The 27,171-nt window shown below is 45.9% G+C and overlaps 1 protein-coding gene across 2 annotated transcripts in view; it reads right to left on the bottom strand.

Annotated features, from left to right (window-relative positions):
• LOC147725825 (uncharacterized) overlaps positions 1–27,171 on the bottom strand; it is a 962,593-nt gene that overhangs the window by 225,746 nt on the left and 709,676 nt on the right. For both annotated transcript variants that reach the window (XM_086960000.1, XM_086960001.1), the window contains exon 3: positions 9,513–9,661. In XM_086960000.1, coding sequence (XP_086816126.1) covers positions 9,513–9,602 — 90 coding nt within the window. In that variant the 5' untranslated portion in view covers positions 9,603–9,661. The remainder of the gene's footprint in view (positions 1–9,512; positions 9,662–27,171) is intronic.

Genomic DNA, 27,171 nt, shown 5'->3' with positions numbered 1-27,171 from the left:
TCGACCCTCAAACTGCATCTGGGAACAGATTCAGTCTAGTGGTAGTAGACCATGACACTAGGTCCCCAGAGGCAATTCTGCTGAGGGTTATCACTGCCCCTGCAGTGGCAAAGGCCCTGCTTTGTATCTTTACCAAAATTATGTTTCCTAAAGAGGTGGTATCTAATAGAGGGGCACATTTCACCACCCCGTTTAACCCCAGTCAAATGGTTTCGTTGACAGATTCAACAAAACCATGCAGGGCATGATAATGGGCCTCCCTGCAATGCTCAGCAGGGGTTGTGATGCCCTGTTACCTTGCCTTGTGTTTCCATACAGAGAGGTGCCACAGAGGGGGGTTGGTTTTAGCCCCTTGAAACTTATGTTTTGTCATCTTGTAAGGGGTCTGTAGGAAGGTGGAATCTGACTATATGGTTACCCCAACTTTTTTCCTAGTGTTTTGCTGGTGTTTGACTTAATTGGCCTGGGACCCTGCTATTCAGGGCCCAAGACTATCTGCTTTCTCCATAAAATGGACTCCATGTACATTAGGTACATACCAGATTGGTTACTGGGTCACACTTTTGAGCTCCACTTTAGTGTACCATAGGTACGCAGGGCATAGGTGCACCCTAGGCCTACCAGGGGCTGCAGCATGTATTGTGCCACCCATGGTTTGCCTTCCAAAATGACACCACAGGTCTGTTCACACAGCCTGGGTAAGGTGGTGTAATCACCCCTTACTTAGATATAGTATACCTATATCTACCTTATATATAGATACATAGGCACCTATAAGTCACTCCCATGGTAGGCCTCGACAATCCTGGAGGCAGAGTGCTTGGTTTTATGTGAGAGGGTGCCCTAGCATGAGATGAGCCCCTCTGTAGCTTTCAGAACCGTCTCCTTATAGCTGTTCTATGATATAGCCATACCATATACTCATAGTGCATTATAATCCTCGCGGTTAATGCTAACCTTGGTTTGGCTTTATCAAAACATGTTGTGTAAGGTGTCAAACACTTTGGAATACTACCCCCCCCACCAATTCTGGCGGCGGGGATAGCATTCCACCACTCTAGAGGGAAAAGACATGTATGTTATTGCTTTTCCCGGTTAAAGTTAAACAGAGCCTCAGCATCACAAAATGGATGCTGCTGCCACAGACACAAGTCTGACCTCCTGCAGCTGGACGAAACTCCAGCAAGGGAGGCCTGGACAATAGGCTTCATGTTGAGGGAGGTTCTAGCACCTCCCCAGACCGCCTGTAGTGTATTGGGGCAGGGTGTGTTGAATGGAAAGATTTTTTTCCAGACACTGCCTGGGGCACACAAGGTGCTCCATGCATAGCCCGGTTCAAACCAGTTGCTGAGGCACTCCAGCCCCACTCTGGAGCAAAACTGGACAAAGGGAAAGGGGTATAACCGCCCCATTCCCAGGTCCACTCATAGGAGGGACCTAGTAGGTAATTCAGCCCCTAAAATCATTATAAAGATAGGAGCTGTGTCTAGAGACTTTACATTAATCCTGGAAGAAACTTTGATATGAACTCTTGGACCTTTGATGATCTATATCGACTAGAAGACTGAAGACATCTCCCTTGTGGTCAAGGAGTGACCACCCTGTGCAAACAGGCACCAACAGCAACTTGCTGGTCTGCTTTGTGGATACTCCCGCCAGATCCCAAAGGCTCAGTGACACAGGAACTAGACTCTCAGACTTCTCTAACTCGGACCCACATCCACAGCAAAGCTGAGGCCTGTGGCATACACAAGAGACGTGGGTCCAGACACCCTGGACATCCTGCCTTTTGCTAACAGTGCAACTACCGAGGGACCCTCACAGTTGTGCATTGGGGATTGAGAAGCCTCTGAAACTAGCACTATTTGCACCGAAGGTCAGCCCTCCACACTCCACGAGTGCCGCGTGGGGCCCGCTCTTGCATTTCAGCTCAATGCGTCTTCCCGGTTGCTAGCCCATTTGCTAGTTAACCCTCCGAAGACTTTCTTTTGAAACCAAACTGCTTTCCTGGTTGCTCCTTGCTTGCTCCAGCTTCCCTCCAAAGGAGAAGCTCCCCAAACCTTGCTGGTCTGACATGAAGCCAATCTTCACTTCCTGCGTGGTTTGCAGTTAGGCTTGTTGGGTCCAGTCTGGATACCGACACTGCAGTCAACTAGATCCTTAGTGGGACAGCTCGAATCCAGCTCCTGGTTATCGTCAACACCTCCTGGTCCTCGTGTCTGCAGAGACAAGCTTCACCTCTTCACCTGAATCAACTCAACATCGCCTTTTTCCTTCCTGGTTCCTTCCTGGTCACTGGCTAGTGACCCAGACTCTGTCCCCACAGCTTTCAGGCTCTTCTCATCTCCAATCCACGTTTGGATCCACCCGGACTCTTTTCCTCTCGTCGCCTGCAGCACTTCTTTGCAGATCTCCATAGATAACATCGACGACCCAGACACGAAAAGACACCTATGCACCCAGCTTCCCTGGGTGAGGTAACTCGAGTACTCTGGTGCTCCCATGGGTGTTGACTCTTGAAGTGTCCTAGTTTAAAGGGGTTTTACCGTAGTCCATCCGGAAGTGACCTTAATCAGTAACTTTGTAACTTCTTTGTTCACCATTATAAGTCAATGGTAACTCGCGACTGTGTTTTAGACACTGCACGCATCTCCCATGGGTCTTCTACTTCATAACCTTTGGTTGCCTAGTTTAGCCCCAGCGATTCTCTAGGCCCTAGGCCTATTCACTATTCCTAAAGTGGTTCTTATACCACTTACTTTGTATATGGTTTGTGAGGTCCCTAGGGCAGAACTGTATTTGTGCATAAAGAGTTCAGTGGGGTTGTGTTAGAAATAAATACATATATATTTGATATATACCTTGTGTGGTTTCCTTTCATTTGGTACTCAAGGGATTATAATTGATAAAACAGCTTGCTTTACATGCTCTCTGAAGTTTTAGCCTAAGACTTCAGGTTCATGCTACCACTAGGATAGCTTGTCAATAGGGTTGATTTTACAACCACCATCATAAGGTTTCTTTAGACTGGTGCAAGGTGCCCACTAGAATAGTGGACATCATATGCCAGGCTAACTTCTCACACCGACCATGAAGTGAAGGAGGTAGTCTAGACCACCAGTCGTGTTGTGAGAATGTGACCGCATCAACGAGGACCAAAAAGCGGCACCTGGTGGAAACGCGGGTGTTTGGCGGACGGAGCTCAAAAGAGGAGGAAGAACGAGGCCATTAAATAACTACCAGAGAAGAGGACGCGAGGTCCCAAACTGCTGAGGAGAGAGAAGGAGAATTTTCGAAGGTTGTGGAGGGTTCACAATAGCGGGAAGAGACCGTGAACTGCGAGAGATGCTCTCAGAGCACCATGAACGAGATTGGCACTTGGAAGCTAGATATCCCCTCACCTTGGAGGGTAGTGGTCTTTTCTTTAAAGGGTTGGTGGTCAGGGTTACGATCTACTCCAATTTAAGCACACAAAATCCCTCACCTAGGCATTTCACAGTTAGGGCACTGGTAGAGGTAGAAAAAAAACAGCTCCTCTGACTAAAGAAGGTCAGTAGCCTGAGCTTGTTTTTTTTTTTTTGTTCCCCTCGGGGTCTCGTCAACTCTCTTGAGGGCTACCTTTCGGACTGAAGAAAAAGCAGCAAGAGAAATGGATACGCTGCCTGTGTATATTGACCAACATAAAATCCTAAGACTATCATATAGTTTGAAAAGAAGTCACCTTCATACATTGCTGACATATATCACTCAATTAAAAGATCTAAATCCTAACAGTGGCTTCCGGCTATCAGTGTTTAAGGGAGGGTTCTGTCCATACAGGCCCATACTAGGACATTGACATACAAGTCTTTACCAAAATCAGGACCAAAATACCTATGCATAAGCTCAGCCCTTATATTCCAAATGGAAAACTCCGGTCTAGGGACCTTCTCTTATGCTGTAGACATATTTGCACAACCAAATATGGAAGATATGCCCTCTCCTATCTTGTCCCACATCACTGGAATAAACTTCCTCTTTCCATTCAAATATGGCCAGGCTTAGTTGACTTTAAGAAACGCCTATAAACCTGGCTGTTCTAACCATCTCTTCTTCTCACTGCCCGCCCTACAGCACTGAGATGTCCCTCCGGAGATGAGCCTTTATGCTATATCAAGAACCAAATAACATAACATAACACCTCTGGATCCAGAACCTCAGATCAGATTTGATTTGACTTGCAACAAAAGACAAAGAAGAGACTCAAGTCTGCGACTTCTGGACCTGCAAAAAACAAAGCCATAATACTCTTACCCTGTGGCAACCACCCTGCAATTTCACAACTGCGATTCGTCCTGGACCAAAGATTGATTCCCCAACAGAGGGACCCCGTGGAGAGCCAAAGGCAATTCTAGACACCTTGGACTAGTGTTGCTAGTCCCCTGCAGCCCACAGTTAAAAGCACACCTCCGGAACCAAAGAATTACTAGCATTGGATCCACCAAGGGATCGCCCAAAATTTGATAGTCCAGTTCATTGTGGGAAATGTAGATCGGACCTCCTGCTAGTTTCTTGGTGGCTTCCTTTTTTTCCTAGACATCTGGGCTTCAAAATAGCTTCACGATGATCTTACCACTGACAAGGTTTGTTGGTGGTAAGTCGGAACACCACTACATTCACTTAATGCTGCAAATTGAAGGAACACCACAGAATCTTCAACTAACTACGTTGGTGGTCCTCTTGGTGACTTTTTGCATCCGTTTCCTCAACAGCATTGTCTAAGCGGTAAAACCAGCTCCCCCACAGCTCCTGCTTCAGCACCATGGACAGCCAGAGCAACTCTGCACCCGGACTCTACAAGCCAGGTAAAATTCAACTGACTGTTTTGGACTGGTCCTGGGAGCAGCATCACCGTAGTCCTCAGTGGGTTCTGCGCAACTTGACCTGCAAGTGGCCGATTGTCACTAGTGCTTTTTACCATTGACTGCATTGTTCACGTTCTGCAGTATTGAATTGCAATGATTTATTTTTCTTTTTAAAATCCATAATTACTTTTATACTCATCTGATTGTCTTTGTTTAGGTATCTAAATGTATATAAAAATCTGCTTTATTTGTATAAATTGGGCTGAGTTAGTGATTTATTATAGTGAATCCAAAGTTGTGAGAGCATTACATACGTATTCCACCTTCCTACACTCTGATCTGCTCTTTCCTGACTCCCACATTTCTGAATCAGAAATGGTAATACAAGCACTGTGTGTCTGCTGCTGAATTCACATCCACCTCAAAACAGCAGAGATATCCTAGTGTTATCGTTCCTGAATCAAGCCAGTGCCAGAATATTAGCCTCTCACCTGGGAGAAGGAACACATTAAAGATGAACAGATCCCCAAAGGAGATGTGCTGCCCATCACTCTCCCACATCTGACTTCGAGCAGCCCCGGGTCGTCTGAAGGACCGGGTCAGATACCCAAACCCATTGAAGTCATGGGTCCCGGAGGAAATGTGCATATTCTGGAATACTTGGTTCCATAGGAGAGGACTAGACGTGCAAGAAGATGCTCTTGGCATTGGTGGGAGTTCACCTAACTTGGAGTAACTTGAACTCTGACCTGCCAGTTGGCTTGTGATCAGCTGCCACTGCTCTACATATAAGGTGGTCATGTGAGCCAGGTACCATTTGACCTCAAATAGTTTGCTGCAGCAACAAAGAAGAAATCAAGCAAGAGGTATATTTAGGAATGAGGACAAGACCTGTTGTTGCTGCAATGAGAGGAATAATGTAAAATGACTCATATGCTGAGGTGCTGAGAACCTGACTTTCATCAGTACCAAAGTTGCAAGATGAGAAGCAGAGAATGATCATGCAATAACCTTCTGTCTGAAGCCAGGGATATCTGCAATATCATGGAATCACAATTGGATCCAGGCCTGACAATGAAGAACTCCTCCCACCAGCGTCTGTGTTCATCCTGTTCACTCCATTTTGACCTTTGAGAGACGGGGGACAATGCAAGGCAGGTCTATCTGGCTCAGTCTTTTCTGTGCTTTTAGGTACAATAGCGCCAAGAAGCTATTTGCTGAAGTCACTCTTCTTCCTCTGTGGCCACCATTCCTTAATTGCTGGGTCTCTGTCATGTAAACAGTATTGGACTTCGAACAGTTATCTCCTGCCCAGCTTCCTCCAGTAACAGCTATTTGTTAAGATGGTTTTGTGATAGATAGGCATAAAGCCATGTGTAACATTCCATAAAAAAGATAACTCCTTTGTTGCTGTGTTTCAGATTAATATTTATTGTTGAAATGAAGTTATAGGATAAATAGACACAGCATACAATGAAGATAGTAGAATCCAGTAAAGAATAAGGTAAAGGCCCCACCAGGAGGAGATGACCTGCTGCTCAGCCTCCAAGGTAACTGACAATACACTCAAACATACACAGATAGAACTAAGGAAGACGTCATAGAGACAGGCTGAGCAGCAGAGAACAGGACACTAAAAAAGGACAAGAAGAGGGAAAGCAGGGATACAACATCATGACTGGAGGGCAACCACCCTAAGATGCACTAGCCACTGAATGCACACGGATGTATGACGTTACATCGCAAACTTTTACAACCACACCGTTACAACGCATTTTTTACAACGCAGATGCATTTACAACGAATGCCTTTACAACGCATGACATTACATAGCAGATGCTTTTACAAAGCATGCCATTACAATGTAAGTATAGGTAAGTATATTATTTTATTAAAAATGTAATTAATTAAAATGTAATTAATTTAATAAATTAAATTATTTTTAAATAATTATTTTGTACATATATATATATATATATATATATATATACATATATATATATATATATATATTGAGCTAATATTAATAAAGAACTATTATTAATTAATAATGAAATTAATAAAATTAATTTTTTTAATTAATTTAAATATTTATTTTATAACTGAACCCTAAAAATACCCCAGTTCCCCAAAACCCTAAAAATACCCCTGTACCCCAAAACCCAAACCCACCCCTGAAACCTAAAAATACCCCTGTACCCCAAAACCCAAACCCAGCCCTGAAACCTAAAAATACCCCTGTATCCCAAAACCCAAACCCAACCCTGAACCCTAAAAATACCCCTGTACCCCAAAACCCAAACCCAACCCTGAAACCTAAAAATACCCCTGTACCCCAAAACCCAAACCCAACCCTGAAACCTAAAAATACCCCTGTACCCCAAAACCCAAACCCAGCCCTGAAACCTAAAAATACCCCTGTACCCCAAAAACCAAACCCAGCCCGGAAACCTAAAAATACCCCTGTACCCCAAAACCCAAACCCAACCCTGAAACCTAAAAATACCCCATACCCCAAAACCCAAACCCAACCCTGAAACCTAAAAATACCCCTGTACCCCAAAACCCAAACCCAGCCCTGAAACCTAAAAATACCCCTGTACCCCAAAAACCAAACCCAGCCCTGAAACCTAAAAATACCCCTGTACCCCAAAACCCAAACCCAACCCTGAAACCTAAAAATACCCCTGTACCCCAAAACCCAAACCCAGCCCTGAAACCTAAAAATACCCCTGTACCCCAAAACCCAAACCAAGCCCTGAAACCTAAAAATACCCCTGTACCCCAAAACCCAAACCCAACCCTGAACCCTAAAAATACCCCTGTACCCCAAAACCCAAACCCAACCCTGAACCCTAAAAATACCCCTGTACCCCAAAACCCAAACGCAACCCTGAACCCTAAAAATACCCCTATACCCCAAAACATAAACCCAATCCTGAAACCTAAAAATACCCCTGTACCCCAAAACCCAAACTATATATATAAAATTACTTTAATTAATTTATTTTAATTATTTTTAATATTTTTGAAATTAAAAAAAAGGTTAAATAAAATGATATACTTACCTATACTTACGTTGTAAAGGCATGCGTTGTAATAGCATCTGCTATGTAATAACATGCGTTGTAAAGACATGCGTTGTAAAGGATCCTGCGTTGTAATGGTGTGCGTTGTAACGGTGTGCGTTGTAATAGTTGCGTTGTAACAGTGGTTTCCCAATGCACACGTGTCATCTTTTATAATATGAGCTGGGCAGAGGAAGTCAGTGACTCTGAGATCATGGATTGGTTGATTAACTGCGGCACTCTTGACCTTAAATACATAAAAGTTCTATACTTCATGAAAATATTAGTACACAATACAAATTCAATTTATTGTATGTTGTTTATTAGCTCTGTATTTGAGATTCTACTCCATACCAAACTTCAGGAGTGACACTTTACCCTTTGAAAAGGAAGTCCTAGTCAATATAGTGAACTTTCAGTTGTGTCCGGTCCCTGTTTTCCCAAAGATCACTGGAAATCCATCAAAGGGGTTGACGTTGAGTGCTACAGGCCCCAGAGACTTGGCTGGGCACTTCCTCTAGGTCTCTTGGAGCGCTGCATCCCTCTCTGCCCCTGAATGGCCCTCAGGAGCTGAGGGTATATCCCACGGCTCACAGCAGTAGAGCAGAGGTTGACGAAGTGGTTGTTGAACTGATAGCTTCATCCTCAAGTTCTGCGACGCGTCTCAGTCAATGAAGGTTGGATTCCTTATATGGTTGACACTCCAAGGATTCATAAATGAATCACGCCACACCGCTTACCATGACATGAATATTGCCTTGAAAAGCATTGGCTATCAGGGAGCAGCAACAACCTCAGCTGAGCTTCCATGCCATTAGCTGTGGGGATGGGCGAGACCCAGGTAGGGAATGAGGAGGGCACATCTGTATCTTAAGGCCATTGCAGTTTAGCCTCATTAATAACCTACATGTCCTGGGTCCAGCTGGATTGGATAAATCATTCACCATTTTGTCTGCCTTTTCCCACAAAATAAGCATACTGTATCCTGGGCAGATGAAGGTCCTGGGATATGGAAGGATGGTAAGCAATCCTGTATTGCTAAGTCAGGCACACAAATATACATGGACTTTGAGAGAAAGAATCTTGTTTTGTAAATTGAAGGGACTAACTTTTATTTAAGATAAGAGTAAGATAAGCCCTACGTCAGAGGTACAATGCATTTTCTAGTCCCAAACTCTCTGATTCAGAATTTGCGACTAGAAAGAATATTCTCTCATTAAAAATTCAAGAGTAAGTTAACACCTGACAATTGTGTTCAATGTCCACAAACTTCACAGACTTGTAGACTTGGACCTCCACAGAACTCCACGGCTAAAGAAATGTTGCACAGCCCTTCTAATCCCTCAGAAAAGGAGGAGGAGTTGAAGTCTGCAGGAAAAGAACATTGTATGACGGAGCAGAGAGTGAAATCACAAGTCCTCTCATACAATTGGATGAGCTTTCTGCCAAGGCCACAACTGTGAGCCTCTAGGATATGTTATGTTATGCATATTTTTGGAAAGCACTATCACATGCCAGGGATATAGGGTCTGCTGCATCAAAGGGTTTACCCATTCTGTGTCTACAGGAAAACGTGTTAGTACATTACAGGCAAACTCACCTGAATAACCCACTGACTGCCGAGATAGCCAAAACCGAAGCTGAAGGTGTACGGAGTCTCATTGACCATACACATCCAGTAGTTCCCCATGGTGGAAGATTGTCTTCACGCCTGCGATGCTCCAAGGATCCTGTAAAGATGTGAGGTGCCTGAGGGAACAAGACAACAACAGGATGATTGAGTTGGAGGGTGAAGCAATAGATTTGAGAAGAAAATAAAATGACAGGCAAAAACATGAGGGGATAACAGGATAGCAGCTGACGTGGTACAAAAAGTAACAACCAACAAGTTTAAAAGTGAAATAAATCTTGAATTATTTATATATAAACATGTTCTTAAGTATCAAAGCAGCATTTACAACAAGCACACAAATAGCAAACTGAGCATGACTAACACTGGACAACAAGCGATGCTTTGCAAAGAGAGTGATTGGTTGGGGAGGATGAGAGGGTCACAGAGATTGGAAGCTGAAGAGTCACTGCTAGGGCTTTCATGGCTGTTGTTATCTGCAAACAATCAACATTTTAAGCACATTCCATCAGCAAGTATGATGGACGATTTCCCAGAGAGTCAACTAGGGCATGGCCACAGCAGGATCTGTCATATGTATCCTTACCAGGTTACAGTAGATGTGACAGAAGTAATTGAAAGTGGAGTAACGTATGTGAAATATTCATTGAGACGTGTGTGGCAGGTCCACCTTTGCTCATCAGTGTGCGTCTTCCTGACATTACTTACCGGCAATTTTCATTACTCCAAGTCCAGGTCTTCCTCTCCACAGTATAGTTTCCCATTTGTAGGAGAGTAGGATCTGCTCTTATGGTTAGTCCCTTCTTTTGCTGATGTTTCACTGTTTTTTTTTTACTTTAGTTTGGCTGGGGCTTTGCTATACAGGACCCCAGCCTTGCTGCTACCTCTATAAATTGATTCCAAGTACTTTAGGTACATTCCATTTTGGGGACGGGGGCACCCTTATGAGTCCCTTGTATATGGTACCTTAGGTACCAAGGGCATAGGTACCCCAGAGGCCTACCAGGGGCTGCAGCATGCATTATGCAACCCCTGGAAAGCCTTCTAAAATGACACCACAGGACTGTTACTGCAGCCTGGGTAAGGTGGTGCATGCAGATATAGGTTACCTATATCTACCTTAAATCACTGACACATATAAACCTATCAGTCACTCCTTTGGCAGGCCTTATCAATCCTGAAGGCAGGGTGCATGTGTTTGTGTGAGAGGGTGCCAGTGCATGAGCAGGGCCCCTCTGAAGCCTTCGGAACCTATTCTCTGGGGCTGTTCTGTGATTCAGCCGGACCATATACTCTTAAGTGCACTATAACCGCGTGTTAAATGCTAACTTTGGAATGGCTGCACGGAAACATGTTGTGTTTGGTGTCAAACACTTTTGAATCATACCCCCTGCCAGTCCTGGGTGCGGGGTATGATTCAACCCTTCTAGAGGGAGAGACATGTACACACCGGTATACCCGGTACCTGTTTAAAAGAGCCCTGGCAGCGCAAAATGGATGCTGCAACCACAGATATGAGTCTGGCCTCCTCCTGCTGAACGAAACTCCGGCAGGGGAGGCCTGGACAAAAGATTTCCTGTCACAGGTAGGTGTGACCACCTCCCAGACAGGCTTTAGTGTATTGGGGCTGGGTGGGTGCACTTCAAGAGTGCTTTGAAGTGTGCACTGGGGGCTCATTTGGTGTCCCTGTGCATAGCCCAGTTCAAACCGGTTGCAGGGGCTACCAGCTCCTGCTCTGGAACAAAACTGTACAAAGGAAATGGGTGTAGCCACCCCTTTTTTCAAACCCTTCCATTGGTTGGTCCCCAGAGTTAGTCCAATCCCTTCCTTGGGTATAAGATAGGAACCTCTGAATATAGGACTATAGATTACACCTGGCTGAAACTCTGCAACAGGTATCCTGGAACTACGATGATCTGTACAACTTGATGACTGAAGAATCTCCCTTGGAGTAAAGGACACAGCTGACCAGTCTGCATCTCCAAAGCTCCCACCGGATGCTAAAGTAGTTTCAGCCCAGGATGTGGATTTCCAGACTTCTCAGAGGCCGACCTGAGTCCTCATCAAAGCTAAGACCCGCAGCCCTCGTGAGTACCGTGGAACTGGAACCCCTGGACACAGTGTACATTTGTAAGTGCATCAGCTTCTCAACATCCCTTGAGGCTGTGCATTGGGTTACTTATAGCCCAGAACCAGAGCACGTTTTTCACCAAAGATTGCTGGCCTACACTCCACGAGTGTTCCATGAGCTGGCCCTTTGTGTTTTCGCTTGAGGTACCTTTGCGGTCCCTGATCCCTTGACTGGTGGTTCCCTGAGAAGGCAACTTCGACTTTCCTTGGATTTCCCTGGTTGGACGAGATGTACTGACTATCCACCACTTGGTGAGTCCCTCTGACCTTGCTGGTCCGTACAGATGCATTTTTTATCTTTCTGCATGGGTTGCTGTTGCCAAGGTTTGTTGGGTCCAATCCGGTCACTGATGCCGCAGCACTCAACATCCTTTGTGGGAAAGATCGAATCCAGCTACTGGTTGTCATCAACGCCTCCTGGTCCTCATGGCTGCAGAGTCAAACTTTACCTCTTCAACCTGAAATCACCTGACATCAGTGGGCATTCGTATACCATGCCCCTGGTGACTGGCAAGTGACCCAGACTCTGTCCCCTCTGCTTTCAGGTTCTTCTCATCTATGATCCAGGCTTCAATCACACCAGACACTTTCCACTTCGACAGCAGTAGTACTTTGCAGCAGATCGCCACTGAAATCAACAACGATTCCCGACACTAAAAAACACCTATTTACCCGGCTTCCCTGGGTGAGGTAACTCGGGTCCTCCGGTGCTCCCATGGGTGTTGGCCCTAGAACCCCTTAAGTCTAAGGGGATTTGCTCAAAGTCCTCTCTTAAGTGTCCTTAATCTTTAAATTTCCAACCGCGACTTTCCCGATTGAAGCGTACGGCGTCTTGCAGCTGTGTTCTCAGACTGCACGCATCCCCTGTGGGTCCCCCGTGTCACTACCTTGGGTGGTTCCTGATGTCCCCAGCAATTCTACAGGCTCTAGGCCTTGTGTCTAGTCAAGTTGCGGTCCTTATACCACTTTCCTAATATATGGTTTGGTACGCCCCTAGGGCTCAACGTATATTGTGCTAATTTACTGTGATATATTAAGTGTAACGTATGTCCTTTGACCTCTAGCTTCATAAAGAGACTAGTAGGGTGTGTTTGGAATACATACATATATTTCATATATATACCTGGTGTGGTTCTCCTTTCATTTGGTCATTCAAGAGATTATAGACTGGTAAAACAAGCTGCTTTACATCCTTTCAAGACTTAGCCTGAAGGCTGCGCTCCATAGCCACCACTGGGATAGCTTTCAAATAAGGTTGTCTTTAACCTACCATCTCTAAGGGTTTGTTTGGACTGGTGCAAGATGCCCACTGTAACAAGTGGACAGCATATGCCAGGAGAACTTCTCACACCATCCTTCCTTGGCCTGTTGTGACTGGCTTCTTTTTTTGGTTGGTGGCTTTTGGAAACAGGGGTGGCTTTGGCTGGGCTTCCTTTTAAGTCATGTACAAGGAAGGGAAGTCCGCCATATTGGAGGGATGGGAGGCTAGTGCGCTAACTTTTTATTTGGGAGTTTTTGTAGGAAGCGTAAATCTCATTGAGTAATTACCGCAGTGAGGAAGACCAGGACTCGGAGTAATGAAGATTACCGGTAAGTAACCGGGGCATTCATCTCCTGGCTCCGGTCAATCACAGTTTCTAATGTCCGAGGCAGGTGATAACATCAAGCCATTATATACACAGATTGAAGCACTCCACTTATAATAGCCAAAATTTAGCTTAGTTCATATAGAAACATCCAGGCAAAGGAGTTTTTCATGAGAATTATCTTCTTTTATTCCTTTTTGTTCCAATCCAATCCCAACCAACGCGTTTCGCCGAGGTTATTTACTACCTGTCGGCTTCGTCAGGGCTGGAAATAATACAAAATAATACACTCTTACCATTATGTACATTTTCGTAAATTTGAAATAGATAGAGCCCCACATGGCCCATGAGAAAACCTGTGTCCTTATTTTACAGAAGTGAATACATGCATCTTAAAACATTAGCAGCTTATTCCATCAACAAATTAAATTAATATCCACAGATTTCAGTGAGGACACAGAACCTCCTACACCTTTGGTGAGCTTTATACAGAAATCATGTTCATGCACATTGCAAGTGAAAAAAACCTCATGTGAAATTGCTCCCTTAATATATTATAACCTTATGTCCAACAGATTAATTGTAGCAATGTTTTACCTTATCTTCTTTGAAAAGCATTAAAATGCATAAACAACGCATAAACAGAGATAGGTAGCTAATATCCTAACTTCAGGAATACTAATATAAATTGAATTTTGAAAAGTATCAATAGCGCATAAACAACTCATAAACAGAGATAGGTCTGTATTGTCATTAGAACTAGAGAAGGGATGCCGAGTGGATTTCCCCACTCTAAGATGGCGCCCAAGATTTTACAGGGGTAGTCCGTTTTTGCTGTCAAGGGACGCCACTTAACGGGCACGAGACAGGCTGATGTTGCTGCCTGTACACGGGACGCCGAGAGAGTGAAAAAAGGTAAGGGCACCTACAATAGGATTTAAAGTTCAAAATAGCTAGCGGTTGTAATGTTCTAATAATGATGTGTTTTGGATTAACAGTTAATGGGTGCGGAATGACGAAGGCAGCGGAGTGAAAGACTGATATCGGCACAAAGCATAATATAGAAGGTACTGTTATTTTAAGTGACTCAATAGACTTAATGTCGTTTGCTACTAATAAAATAAGGGTATAAGAGTTTGGATATGATTATGGCTCTTTGCTTTTAGGAAAGGTGGAATTGGAATCTTGATATAAGGTGATAAAAACAAGTGGAGTTCTTTTGGATGCTATAGATAAAAGTGCAGGTGAGACCTTTAATTGTTTAAATCTTTGGAGTGATGTTAAGGCTTAAGAAAAAGGTCAACAGGGATGCTGAGAGATGGCTTTATATATAGATATATATTTTCTTTTAGAAATCGCAATACAAGGACAATATTCACTCCGACCAAAGAAAGTGCAGCAAATAATATTTACAAACACCCTTACAAAAGACTTGAGGTATGAAATATAACTTATCCTTAAGCAACAATGTAGAATGAGTGATTGAAGTTGTTCTAAGTCCTCCGTTATGCCATAACTTGAGAGTAAGGATTTGTTTCCCCTTTTAGGCAGGTTCAAATAGAAGATAAGGTAAAACATTGCTACAATGAATCTGTTGGACATAAGGTTATAATATATTAAGGGAGCAATTTCACATGAGGTTTTTTTCACTTGCAATGTGCATGAACATGATTTCTGTATAAAGCTCACCAAAGGTGTAGGAGGTTCTGTGTCCTCACTGAAATCTGTGGATATTAATTTAATTTGTTGATGGAATAAGCTGCTAATGTTTTAAGATGCATGTATTCACTTCTGTAAAATAAGGACACAGGTTTTCTCATGGGCCATGTGGGGCTCTAACTATTTCAAATTTACGAAAATGTACATAATGGTAAGAGTGTATTATTTTGTATTATTTCCAGCCCTGACGAAGCCGACAGGTAGTAAATAACCTCGGCGAAACGCGTTGGTTGGGATTGGATTGGAACAAAAAGGAATAAAAGAAGATAATTCTCTTGAAAAACTCCTTTGCCTGGATGTTTCTATATGAACTAAGCTAAATTTTGGCTATTATAAGTGGAGTGCTTCCATCTGTGTATATTTTATTTGTGCCTAATCGTATGATTACGCAGGGAGGAGCTGGGTGTTTTCCTCCCCTAACTTTGGAAGCACCCTTTCTTTGCATTTGAGATAGAAGGTGTACTACTTCTTGAGCGCTGGTAAACTCCAACAGCACCCAAGGTTTAAAACATCAAGCCATTAGATGGCGCTCCTCTGGAGAGTACAAGCATGAGCAGTTTTCATTCACTGGACGTCTTTGGAAATGTGTTTTACAATGCAGCCATGGAGGAGGGAAGTGGAAAATATAAACAAGTGTCTAAGAGTGAGCAATGCCCACTACTATGGATCAATCATCTTGTCAAGCGAGAGATAATGCCTACATATAAATGTGTAACAGAGAACATTGACCAAACATTCTAACTCAATTCACAGTAGGACTTCTCCCTTCATCCCATGGGAGAGTGGGTTGGTAGGACATTTTGCCAGGTATGGCACCGGCAGGTGTAAATCTCTAAACTACTCCATTTTGTATCAGGTAAGATCGGCGGAGTCCACCGCGTGCATTGGCCCTGGACATCTAACCATCCTGCTAGATAGGACTGCTTGTCACACCCTTCTGGAGAGCAGGTGCCTCTCAACTATGAAGTAGAAGATGTAGAGGTGAGTGGTATGTTGCGAGCTTGGATGTAGGTGGTATTTGTATAGAGAAAGGTTACACAAAATACAGAAGAAGCTACAGAGTAAATTGCAAGTATTCTGTCGATGACTGATGGGAGACATATCTGGGTTCTAGGAGCAGAAGAGAACTCTCACTACATGGTGATGCAGTGTTTTGGTCCAGTCCTGGATATAGTGATGCTAATCCAGATATTGTGCACACAGCTGGAAGAGGCCTCAGGGCATATTTAAAAGGAGGTAAAAACCACCAAACGTCACTTTATGCGATGTTCTGGTGACAGTAAATTCTTCACCTTATTTATAATGTGGTGTTAAGCCACATTAAGTGGCCTTACGGCGCCTTATAAATGAGGACCCTTTTCATGCAGCTCGTGAAAGGGGTATGCAATGGGTGTTGCAGTTGTTGTCCCACCGTAATACGTATTTCTGTTTGACTCTGGAAGAAAATGGCAAAACTGAAGAATGCAATGAACAAGCATTGATGGGTCAATTTGATATATGAGGCATTGTCATTGTTTTCAATTCAAATATATACTCAGTTCCAATTAGAGGTGATGAGAACTTTTCCCCACTCAATTTAAATTTTAGCCCGGTATCAAAAACACAGATGCCTCCTGTCTTTCACAAAACAACCAGGTTTTGCAAGGGGGCACCTGGGTTTTAATTACGGGGTTTGGGATCCATTTAGGGAAAACTACCAATACTAGACATTTCTAAAAACCTGACACCTAGGGTAGTCCAAGGAGGTGTGGCTAGCATGGATCCCCCAACATTTCTGTACCCAAAAATCTCATACAAACCTCAAATTTAGCTGAAAAAATCAAATTTTTCTTACATTTCTGTGTGGGAAAGCTGTGGGACAGCAGTCTGATGCAAATTTCCTATCCGCCAAGTGAACCCTCAGGTCTCCCGATGAAAATGGCACCCCACTTATATGCTGGGCCAAGTACCCATGGCAGGGAAGGGCCCAAGCGTATATTGTGGAGACATCAATATTATCTGTCACAAAACGAGTAGGTTATGCAAGAGACCACCTGCATTTTTGGTCCCAGGCATGGCGGCTATCTGGGGAAACCTACCTGTAATATAGGATGCACCGAGAACTCCAAGATGGAACCCGGCTGGGTGCCCAACAACGCAACACTCAGCGGTCTAGCCTTACAGGAAGACGGAGGAGAGAACGACGGTTATCGCAGGTGGAGTGAATCGGGATCATCAGGAGGAGCGTGGAGAGCAGCGGAGAGGGAGCGGGAGGAGAGGAGAACGTCAGAGCAGGAATCCGAGGTTCCCCAGACACGAGAGGAGGAGAAAAGAACCCCAAAATACAACGCGCTAGTATCTGGTAGTTTCCTGAAGGCACAGGCCGCCGAGATAGCGAATGCTACGGTCACCAGGGGCCGTAGCCCCAGGCAAGTGACGGGGAAGGAAGGGTTGAAACAGAGGTTGGAGGAGAAGGGGTGGTGGGGGTTTTGCCGCAAATAGGAGCATATAATGATTCCCACCCTCCTTGTTACCTTTACCAATTCTACCCACTACCTTCCTTACCTCACTTTATTGTGGTGATCCTAGAAAACTGGTGAAGGGAGCACCTTAGAGCCTATAAGTAATTTGGACAGATAAGTGACTGTAGTGTCCTTTCTTTACTCGGTTTGTCTTGCCTCTTGGGAAGTACCGGCCTGGGTTGCAGTGTGGAAGCAGCATAACCGGAGGAAAAAGCTCATCCTGAAGACTGTGCCTTAAGAGGATTCTACTGGATTAAGTAGTTTGTTCGTCTTTGTGAACATATGATACACTCCAACTATCTGTTCTGAAATAAATAGAAATAACTGACTAATTTTGGAGAACTGTGTCTCAATGCAAAGGCAAAGCCAATTCCCTATCTATCTCGCTTTGGTTAAAGTAAAAACCATCACACTTCCAAACCCACACATTTCTGAAAACTAGGCCAAGGACCTGTGACTTGGATCCCCTAACATTCTCTACTCAGAATCCTCTGCAAACCTCATATTTATCTGAAACACCAGATTGGCGTGCCCATGCTGGGCAGCCTCCACACATAGGTGTGAATAAAAAAATAAAAGAATCACTGGTGTCTAGTTGGCTTTCTGTCCCCCACCTCCTCATAGGGGCAGACCAGGGGCGATTGCCCCATCTGCTTCATGGGGGGCATAAAGAAATTTGGCTTTTTTGGGGGGGAAGTGTGGGGCCATTGGGGTATACACCAGTTACAACGCATCTTTTACTCCGCACTAACACTACAACGCATCTTTTACAACGCATACCATTACAATGCATTGCGCTGGGGGGCGCTCTAGGATAGGGAATAAGTATAATTTACTATCCAACACCTTCCCTAGGGTCCACGGGGACTGGAGTTAGAATAGTAAATTATACTTACCACTATCCAGCACCTCAAAGCGCTATGCGTGGTAATGGTATGCGTTGTAAATACTGCGTTGTAATGGTATGCGGAGTAAAAGTATGCGTTGTAACATCATACATCCGGCCATTGGTAATGGGCAGTCCCCACCACTGACATTAAAAAAAAACTGGTGTCTAGGGTGCTTTCTGCTCCCGAGGGGGCAGACTGGGGGCTACTGTCCCCATATGCCCTACAATTGGGGCAGTAAGACTGATTATACCACTTTCTTAGGGGGGAAACAAAGGGCCTTGCCCAAGGCGCTGCTCACTCCGCCCTGGTATCTAGTGGGTGACCCTGGGGTGCACGGAGAGCAATGTTGAGCTCCAGTACTGTCTGATTCTGGGGTGCATGGAGAGCAGTGTTGAGCTCCAGTACTCTCCGACCGTGCACGGAGAGCTGTATTGATTCCAGTACTGTCTGACCCTGGGGTGCACGAAGAGCAGTGTTGAGCTCCAGTACTGTCTGGCCCTGGGGTGCACGGAGAGCTGTATTGATTCCAGTACTGTCTGACCCTGGGGTGCACGAAGAGCAGTGTTGAGCTCCAGTACTGTCTGGCCCTGGGGTGCACGGAGAGCAGTATTGATTCCAGTACTCTCTGACCCTGTGGTGCACGAAGAGCAGTGTTGAGCTTCAGTACTGTCTGTCCCTGGGGTGCACAGAGAGCAGTGTTGCTTCCAGTACTCTCTGACCCTGGGGTGCACGAAGAGCAGTGTTGAGCTCCAGTACTGTTTGACCCTGGGGTGCACGGAGAGCAGTGTTGAGCTCCAGTACTGTCTGACCCTGGGGGGCACGGAGAGCAGTGTTGAGCTCCAGTACTGTCTGACCCTGGGGTGCACGGAGAGCAGTGTTGCTTCCAGTACTCTCTGACCCTGGGGTGCACGAAGAGCAGTGTTGAGCTTCAGTACTGTCTGTCCCTGGGGTGCACAGAGATCAGTGTTGCTTCCAGTACTCTCTGACCCTGGGGTGCACGGAGAGCAGCGTTGAGCTCCAGTACTGTCTGACCCTGGGGTGCTTGAAGGTAGTGTTAAGCTACTGCTGTCAACACATCAGGTATATGTAAGACAGTGCCCTTTTTTATGGTCATCACCCGCTTTTGGCTCTAATTCTTATGTTTATGTCTCTGAAAGTGTGTTTGAACCTGCTGCCTATGCCCCTCTACCAGTGCTCTCTCTCTAAAACTGGTATGTGTGAATTGGTAACCCCAATTGGCAAGGACCTTATCCCCCTTATAGGTCCCTAGTATAGGGTACTTGTTGTACCCCTGGCAAGGGTGCTAATGGGGTCACAAAGGTCTGAAGCTCTGTTTGTGCCACTCTGAGTGACCCAAGTGAACTACTGACAGTAGGCCTGCCATTACACTTGAATTTGGCCTTCCCATGTGTAGCAAAGTCAATGCACTATTTTGAATATGTGCCAGTCACCCCTAAGTAAGGCGTCTTAAGCCCAAGAGGCAGGGTGCCTTAAATTAAAGGTGAGTACATATCAGTGCTAGCTTATTTGTCCCTATAGGGGCCTTTACCCTTAAAGGCTACTATAACTGATAGGCAGTCCATAGGATAACATGGGCTGGCAACTGGGCAAACTCGAGGTCGCCAGCTCAATTACGGTATCTCCAAAATATTTCATGTTTGGAATCAAGCAATGTGCCTCATCACACCTGATGTGAATCTTGTGTCAAGGACGATGTGGCATACACCCAGGTGGCTACTGTAGAGGTTGCCCACCTAGTTACCCAAGCCTTTCCTGTGCTCTTTCTGCCAGCCCACAACTTCTGCCACTAAGACAGAAGTATGACCCCCTGCCAGGAGGTGTGAACTCTCCCTGGAGTCAGAATCAATACCCTGGATGGGGAGGAGGTCACACCTCCCTCTCTGGCAGGATGACTAGTGAAATGGCACATCAAGGCAGTTAGCTTCAAAGCCGTCACCACCTGTGAAATATAAGTAGGCTGCCTCCCAAAGCAGGACCCCAGCATTCTCTCTGCCCTAGGCACATTTGAACTTGGGCAAGAGTAAACATTGGAAATTTAGGAGGTGTACACTCCTAGAAGACTAGCCAAACCTCTGGGTGGGCTACTTGGTCTGTACAGCTAAGGAAGGCATCTGCCGTTTTCAAAGGTGGCAGAATAGAAGGTTCTAAGGAGACAAGGTGACACACTGGAAACCACAGTCCTAATGCCCCATAATCCAGGATTTAAGTGCAACCCCTTACACCAGAACCACAGCTCTGATCTGACTCACAACAAACGACCATGAAGAGTCCCATGTCTGCACAAAGCAGAGGCATGACACTTTCCACCTGTGGCAACCTTCCTGGAACTGCATGACTGACACTCTTTGGGAGGAAAATCTTGGTTCTCCCAGACAGAGGCACCCTTTGAGAGCCAAAGGCAACTCCCGACTCCCCGAGACTAGTGGCACTGGTCACCTGTTCAATACAGGTAAAAACAATGCACTGGATCCAAACATTCACTGGCCATCTGGCTTTCTGAGGGATCCCCCAAGAGTAGATGGGCCAGTGCATTGTGGAAAATGTAATCCTGACCTCCAACAAGTCTAAGGTGGCTACCGTTTTCCTCCGTGCTTTGAATTAACTTTCTGCTGAGTTTATCACTGTCAAGACTTGCTGGTCACCAGTCTGGCAACCATCACCTTTACTTGAAGCAGCACCTCAAGGGAAACCTGCCAAACCTTCCTCTGATGTCAGCAGTGGCTTTGCTGATGACTTTTTGCACCCATGTCCGCACCAGCACCGTGATAGCGGTAAAGCCAGCTTCCCACTGGCTCCACCTCAGAAGGGTGGGCGTAGTTCGCGAAGTAGCGCTACGTGACGTGCACTTCGCACTACGCGAGCTGCTTAGTAGCATGTTCGCACTGTGCAAGATGCGTTTTCAATGATTGCACAGTACGGACAAGCATCCGGCACTGTGCAATCATTGAAAACGGCATCTTGCACAGTGCGAGCTGTAGTTTTGAATTGAATTGAATTAAAATGAAATTTATATCGCACAACTAAGCCCGAAGGCATCAAGGCGCCTAACCAAAGAAAATCGTAAAAAGGCAGATCCAGAGCTAAGGATAGGCTTTGGCAAATAGCTACGTCTTAAGAGCCTTCCTAAAGGCTTGCTTTGAGGGAAGGGATTTAATCTCAGTCGGCAGAGTGTTCCATAACCTTGGAGCCAAAGTTGAAAAGGCTTTGCCACCCCACCTAGCTCTACGGACACGGGGGATTGATAACAAGAGTTTATTAGCAGAGCGCAAAGATCTGGCAGGGGTATACGGAATCAACAGACCCCTCAGGCCTCTAGATCTATTTGTGGCCAAAGCCCCATAGGCCAGACAAAGGGACTTAAAAGAGATCCTGGCCTCAATCGGAAGCCAATGCAATGCTTTTCTGGCAGCCGTGGCAGAGGCCCGCCTAGGAAGATCCAGTACAAACTTCGCGGCGGCATTCTGCACCATTTGAAGTCGCATTATCAGACTCTTGTTAATGCCTAGATATAGGGCATTACAGTAGTCAAGTCTTGAGCCTATTAATGCTATTACAATTTGCTTTCTGGCTTGAGGGGACAGGTAATGATTTATCTCCCTCAAGATGTTTATTATGCCCCAGCATGTGGAGATGGTCCTGTTTACTTGCTGGCCCAACCCCAGAGTGGGGTCAATCATGACTCCTAAGTTCCTGGCCAGGGCAGTGGGTGTCGGGCACACGCCCAGGGATGAAGGCCACCATTCCGCCGACCAAATGTCCTCCTTACCTCCGAACACCAGAATTTCTGTCTTCTCGCCATTAAGCTTCAATGAATTGCAAATCATCCATTGAGCCACTGCCTCCATGCAGTGTCTAAAATTGGAGGCAGCCGAGATGACAGGTTGGGCGAGAGACATCAATATCTGGGTGTCATCGGCATAGGAGACTACCTCCATCCCGTAAGATTTAATAAGCCTGGCAAGTGGGGTCACATAGATGTTAAAAAGGGTCGGACTTAATGCTGACCCCTGAGGGACCCCACAATGCACAGGAAGGGATGGAGATAGGAACTCCCCCAGCTTGAATCTCTGTTCCCTCTGGCCGAGGAAAGAGGCCAGCAGACTAAGTGCGGGCCCCTCAACCCCTATCTCCCTCAGTCGAGATGTTAACACGGAGGGAGACAGGGTATCAAACGCAGCCGTGAGATCTAGCAGGATGAGGAGGGTTGTCGAGCACAATGGTAAGGGCCGACTCAGTACTATTCTCTCTCCGAAATCCATGCTGCGAGTGATCTAAAAGGCCAAAAGTTTCCGGAAAGGCTGCGAGATGCTGGTTGAGATGGGTTTCCAGCATCTTTGCTGGGGCAGGGAGCAACAAAATGGGGCGGAGGTTTTTGAGAACCCCCGGGTCCAGTGTGGGCTTTTTTAACAGTGGTTTAACCACCGCTCTTTTCCATTGTAGGGGAAAGGTCCCATCACTCATTGCCCTGTTCATGATCTCTAATAGCAGAGGCAGGAGAGTCTCCTTGCATTGTTTAAGAAGTTTCAAGGGGCAAGGGTCTAGGGGAGACCCCAACCTAGTCTTGAGCAGGAGGACTTCAAGTTCCTGGAGGGAAAGGGGTGGAAAGCTAGACAAACACCCTGACGACACCTCCTCGGAAGATGTTAGCGAGGGGACAGGAAAGCACGGAGAGGTAGGTAGTGCCGACCTCTGAGATTCTAAAGCTGAATATATATCCACAATTTTGGATTGAAAAAATTGTGCAACATCATTGCAGAGCTGCTGTGAGCTAACAACAGGATTCGGCACCTTCAATGATGTGAGCGTGTCTACGATCTTAAACAGCTCTTTCGGTGAGGAGAGTGAGGTGGTAAGAGAGGTAAAGTACTCTTGTTTAGTCCTTATCACCTCCATCTTGTACTTCCTTAGGAGAGTTTTGTGACTATCCCTATCTCGAAAATCCCAACTGGTCCTCCAGAGGCGTTCCTGTCTTCGTACTCCCTGCCTAAGGAGTCTTAGTGATTCAGAGAACCACGGTGCCGATGGGCTTTTCCTCGCGGAGTAACGCAGTGAGGCTGGGGCCAGGTCATCAATAGCTGTTTTGATGGCACTATCCATCCTCTCTACTGCATCACCTACGTCCTCCTCTGAGGAAATCACCCGACTGGGCAATCTGGGGGCGAGCAGGTCATTGGTAATGCTTTTGAGGTTACGCCTCAATTCCATTTTACTTGGCTCATTCCCCTTGCTATTAACAGTAGCGATCGTTAATTCTATAGGGATCACATACTGGTCCGACCAAGATAGAGGGATGGGAGTCTCGATGGTCAGCCGGGGGTCGTTAGAAAAGACCACATCCAGCGTATGACCCGCCTGATTGGTGGGATCATTAACTAGCTGTTTCATCCCACATCCGGAGAAAATATCCAGTAGGGATAGAGTTTCATTTGACTCCAGATTTTCCAAATGGAAATTCAAGTCCCCCAGAACAGTAAAGTGCTCACAGCCAAAATGTGGCTCTAAGATATTGAGCATATGATGACCAAAATCTGTTCTGGTCCGCGGGGGTCTATAAATGAGAAAGCCCGTATACGGAACTACATAAGATCCGTTAATGGAAAACTGAAGGGCCTGAAAAGCGTCTTGAGGTGCAGAAAGTGGGATAGTATGGCAGGAAAAGCAATCTCTGTAAAGAATGCCCAGCCCCCCCCCAATATGTCCCACTCTGTCCTCCCTCACCAGCGAATAACCATCCGGTATTGCCTCAACCAAATCAGGTCCCGAGGAGACCTTGGCCCACGTTTCCGTGATAAAGACCCAGGCAGGTTTTCTGGTCAATACAAAATCCTTGAATGCGAGATTGTTCTTGATCAATGACCTCGCATTTATAAGAAACCCCTTATCGCTCCTCATAGTAGTTCCTGATTTAGCGCTCGGACCTACCGATGTGGCGACCGAAACAGGAGCCGGCACCATAAGAGTAGGCCGAAAACAATGACAGCCTGGGGAGGTCAAAAGCGACTCCGGGGCGTGCCTGTGATGGCAAGGCAGCTTAGGAGGCTTAAGAGTGATCAAGTCCTGCCAAGAATAACTAATCCCTATGGACTCAACATCGGTATATCCAGACTCCCAGCCATCCAGCCTGTCCTTAGCGCAGACGGGCGCAGACGGGCTGGACTCTGGCGTGACTCCGGCGTTACTGCGGCACACACGCCGCGCGCACATGCTGCGCGCTTGCATGTCTCGCCTATATAGGGCTCCAGCGAGTCAACCTGACTGCTAGAGCGCTCCCTGGACTGGCATCCTATCAGCGTCCCCTACCTACCCCCAAGATGGTGCTGATGTTCCCAAAAAGCGCGAAACGCGCTAGAAAGGACCCGCTGAAGTCGCGGTGAAGGGCACAATTATGGTGCAAGTAAGTGGGAGGTATTTAAAAACAGGGAAAATGCTTTAAAGGAAAATTAAATGAGGAGACAAAAACGGGGTATTTTAAAAATCACAGAGCGCCTAAATGCCACAGCGCAGCGCGCAGCAAAGGAAAGCCTTCTGCCACTCGAGTAGATTATTACACGAGCTGCAGCTTTCTCAACGCGAACTGGTAGTTTCTCATTGAGAGCGGTCGCGAGCATGCGCAACCACTCACAATGAGAAACCTTACCTCCCTGCGTTGAGAATATCGCCAGGATGTCATTTTGCTTGCTCGCGGTCGCGAACATGACGTTCAGGACCGCGAACAAGCAAAAAATGAGCGATGCACTACGCTACGCTACACTACGCGTGTTCGCACTGTGCTACGTGCAGCTCGCGTAGTGCATAGTTGCGCAAACTTCGCAAACTCCGCGAGCGTAGCGTAGTGCTTCGCCCAGGGTTACTCAGAACCCTGGACAACCCGGACAACTCTGAATCGTGGCTTCATGAGCCAGGTAAAATCGAACTGACTGTCGTTTCCTGGTCCTGGAACCTGCATCACATTTACACTCCTTGGGTTCCACGCAACTCAACCTGACCAATTGTAACTAATGGTTTCTACCGTTGCCACAATGCAAACGTGTTGCTGTATTGATTTGCAGTGATTTATTGATTCTAAAATCCCTATCCGGTTGTACTTATCTGATTTACTTCATTTTGGTTTCTTTATTTATATATAAATCTTCTTAATTTAATTAATTGGTCTCAGATTTCTTTTGAGTCGAGTCAATTACTTAACGTTATCATTTTGGTACTCTGAAATTCTTAAAACATGTTCCTCTAATAAAGCCTGACTGCTCTTTTCCACTCTATCGGAACTGAGCTAAGGAATTATTATTTTGAATCCATCGACCATCTTCGGGGTATTATGAGAGTATTGCATGGTGAAGCCTAACCAGGCCCAGCTGATGAGCCCATAACTAGCGCAAAGCTGGTCCTCGGTTGCTCGTGTTCTGATTCTGGGAGGACATGACTTGGGAGTTCACATTGGACTATTCCTACTAGCGGAGGTGGCATGGTGGGGAAAACAACGTGTATTCCATCTATCACTTTTATGCATTCCTTAGTCAGCGCATAAGGGGAAGTCCTACTAAGAAATCATGCAACGCAGTGCAACAAGGCAAGATGTTCACTGTGTTGCGCGAATGTGAGAGAGCTGAAGAGGGCCTTATTTACAAAGTAACGGAGCTCTTCAGTTATCTCGTGGCGCGGGCACACTAGCAGCTTCCTAGCACCAATGCAGGCTCCCTTCCGCCATGGACACCTACGTACACAAAAACAATCCAAAGAGAATCGCAATCAGGAAGAGAGAGTACGGAAAAGAAACAAGCATATTTCTTCCTGTAACACCTCTCGATGCTAGGCATACCAATTTCACGCATTTCTAACTTTAAAAACCTGTAAGCCAGGTGAAATCCATGGAAGGATATGCCCATATTCCACCAATGCATTACATTTATTTACAAAGCCGCACCAGGCCACAGAAATTAGGCCTTAAGTGGGTTTGTAAATTCAAAATAATCCCTTGCATTGCTCTGCATCACTGTCAGGCCTGCATCTTTGAGCGTGTTTCAGTCGTTTTACTTTCTGACCTCCTATTTTTAATGGTATGTTGGACTCATTTTCTGAAGGGTTAGTGTCTCTGCGAACTTTGCCACTGATATCCAGTGCTATATTGTAAGTGTTCCTACTGTAAATGGTGTTGTGTTTGGTTTTCCATGATTAGCTTGTTTGATTTACTAGAAAAACCCTAGTACAGTGCACTATGTGTGTTCAGTGCCTGTAAATCAAATGCTACTAGTGGGCCTGCAGCACTGGTTGTGCCACTAGTGTGCAGCATGCACTGGTTGTGCCACTAGTGTGCAGGACGCACTGGTTGTGCCACTACTGTGGAGCACGCACTGGTTGTGCCACTAGTGTGCAGCACGCACTGGTTGTGCCACTAGTGTGCAGCATGCACTGGTTGTGCCACTAGTGTGCAGGACGCACTGGTTGTGCCACTAGTGTGCAGCACGCACTGGTTGTGCCACTAGTGTGCAGGATGCACTGGTTGTGCCACTAGTGTGCAGGACGCACTGGTTGTGCCACTACTGTGGAGCACGCACTGGTTGTGCCACTAGTGTGCAGCACGCACTGGTTGTGCCACTAGTGTGCAGGACGCACTGGTTGTGCCACTACTGTGGAGCACGCACTGGTTGTGCCACTAGTGTGCAGCACGCACTGGTTGTGCTACTAGTGTGCAGGACGCACTGGTTGTGCCACTACTGTGGAGCACGCACTGGTTGTGCCACTAGTGTGCAGGACGCACTGGTTGTGCCACTAGTGTGCAGCACGC

This window comes from Lissotriton vulgaris, chromosome 3_1 (assembly GCF_964263255.1).
Source record: "Lissotriton vulgaris chromosome 3_1, aLisVul1.2, whole genome shotgun sequence".
Lineage (NCBI taxonomy): Eukaryota > Metazoa > Chordata > Amphibia > Caudata > Salamandridae > Lissotriton > Lissotriton vulgaris.
The sequence above is the reverse complement of the archived record's forward strand: the minus strand, read 5'-3'. Positions and strand labels throughout refer to the sequence as shown.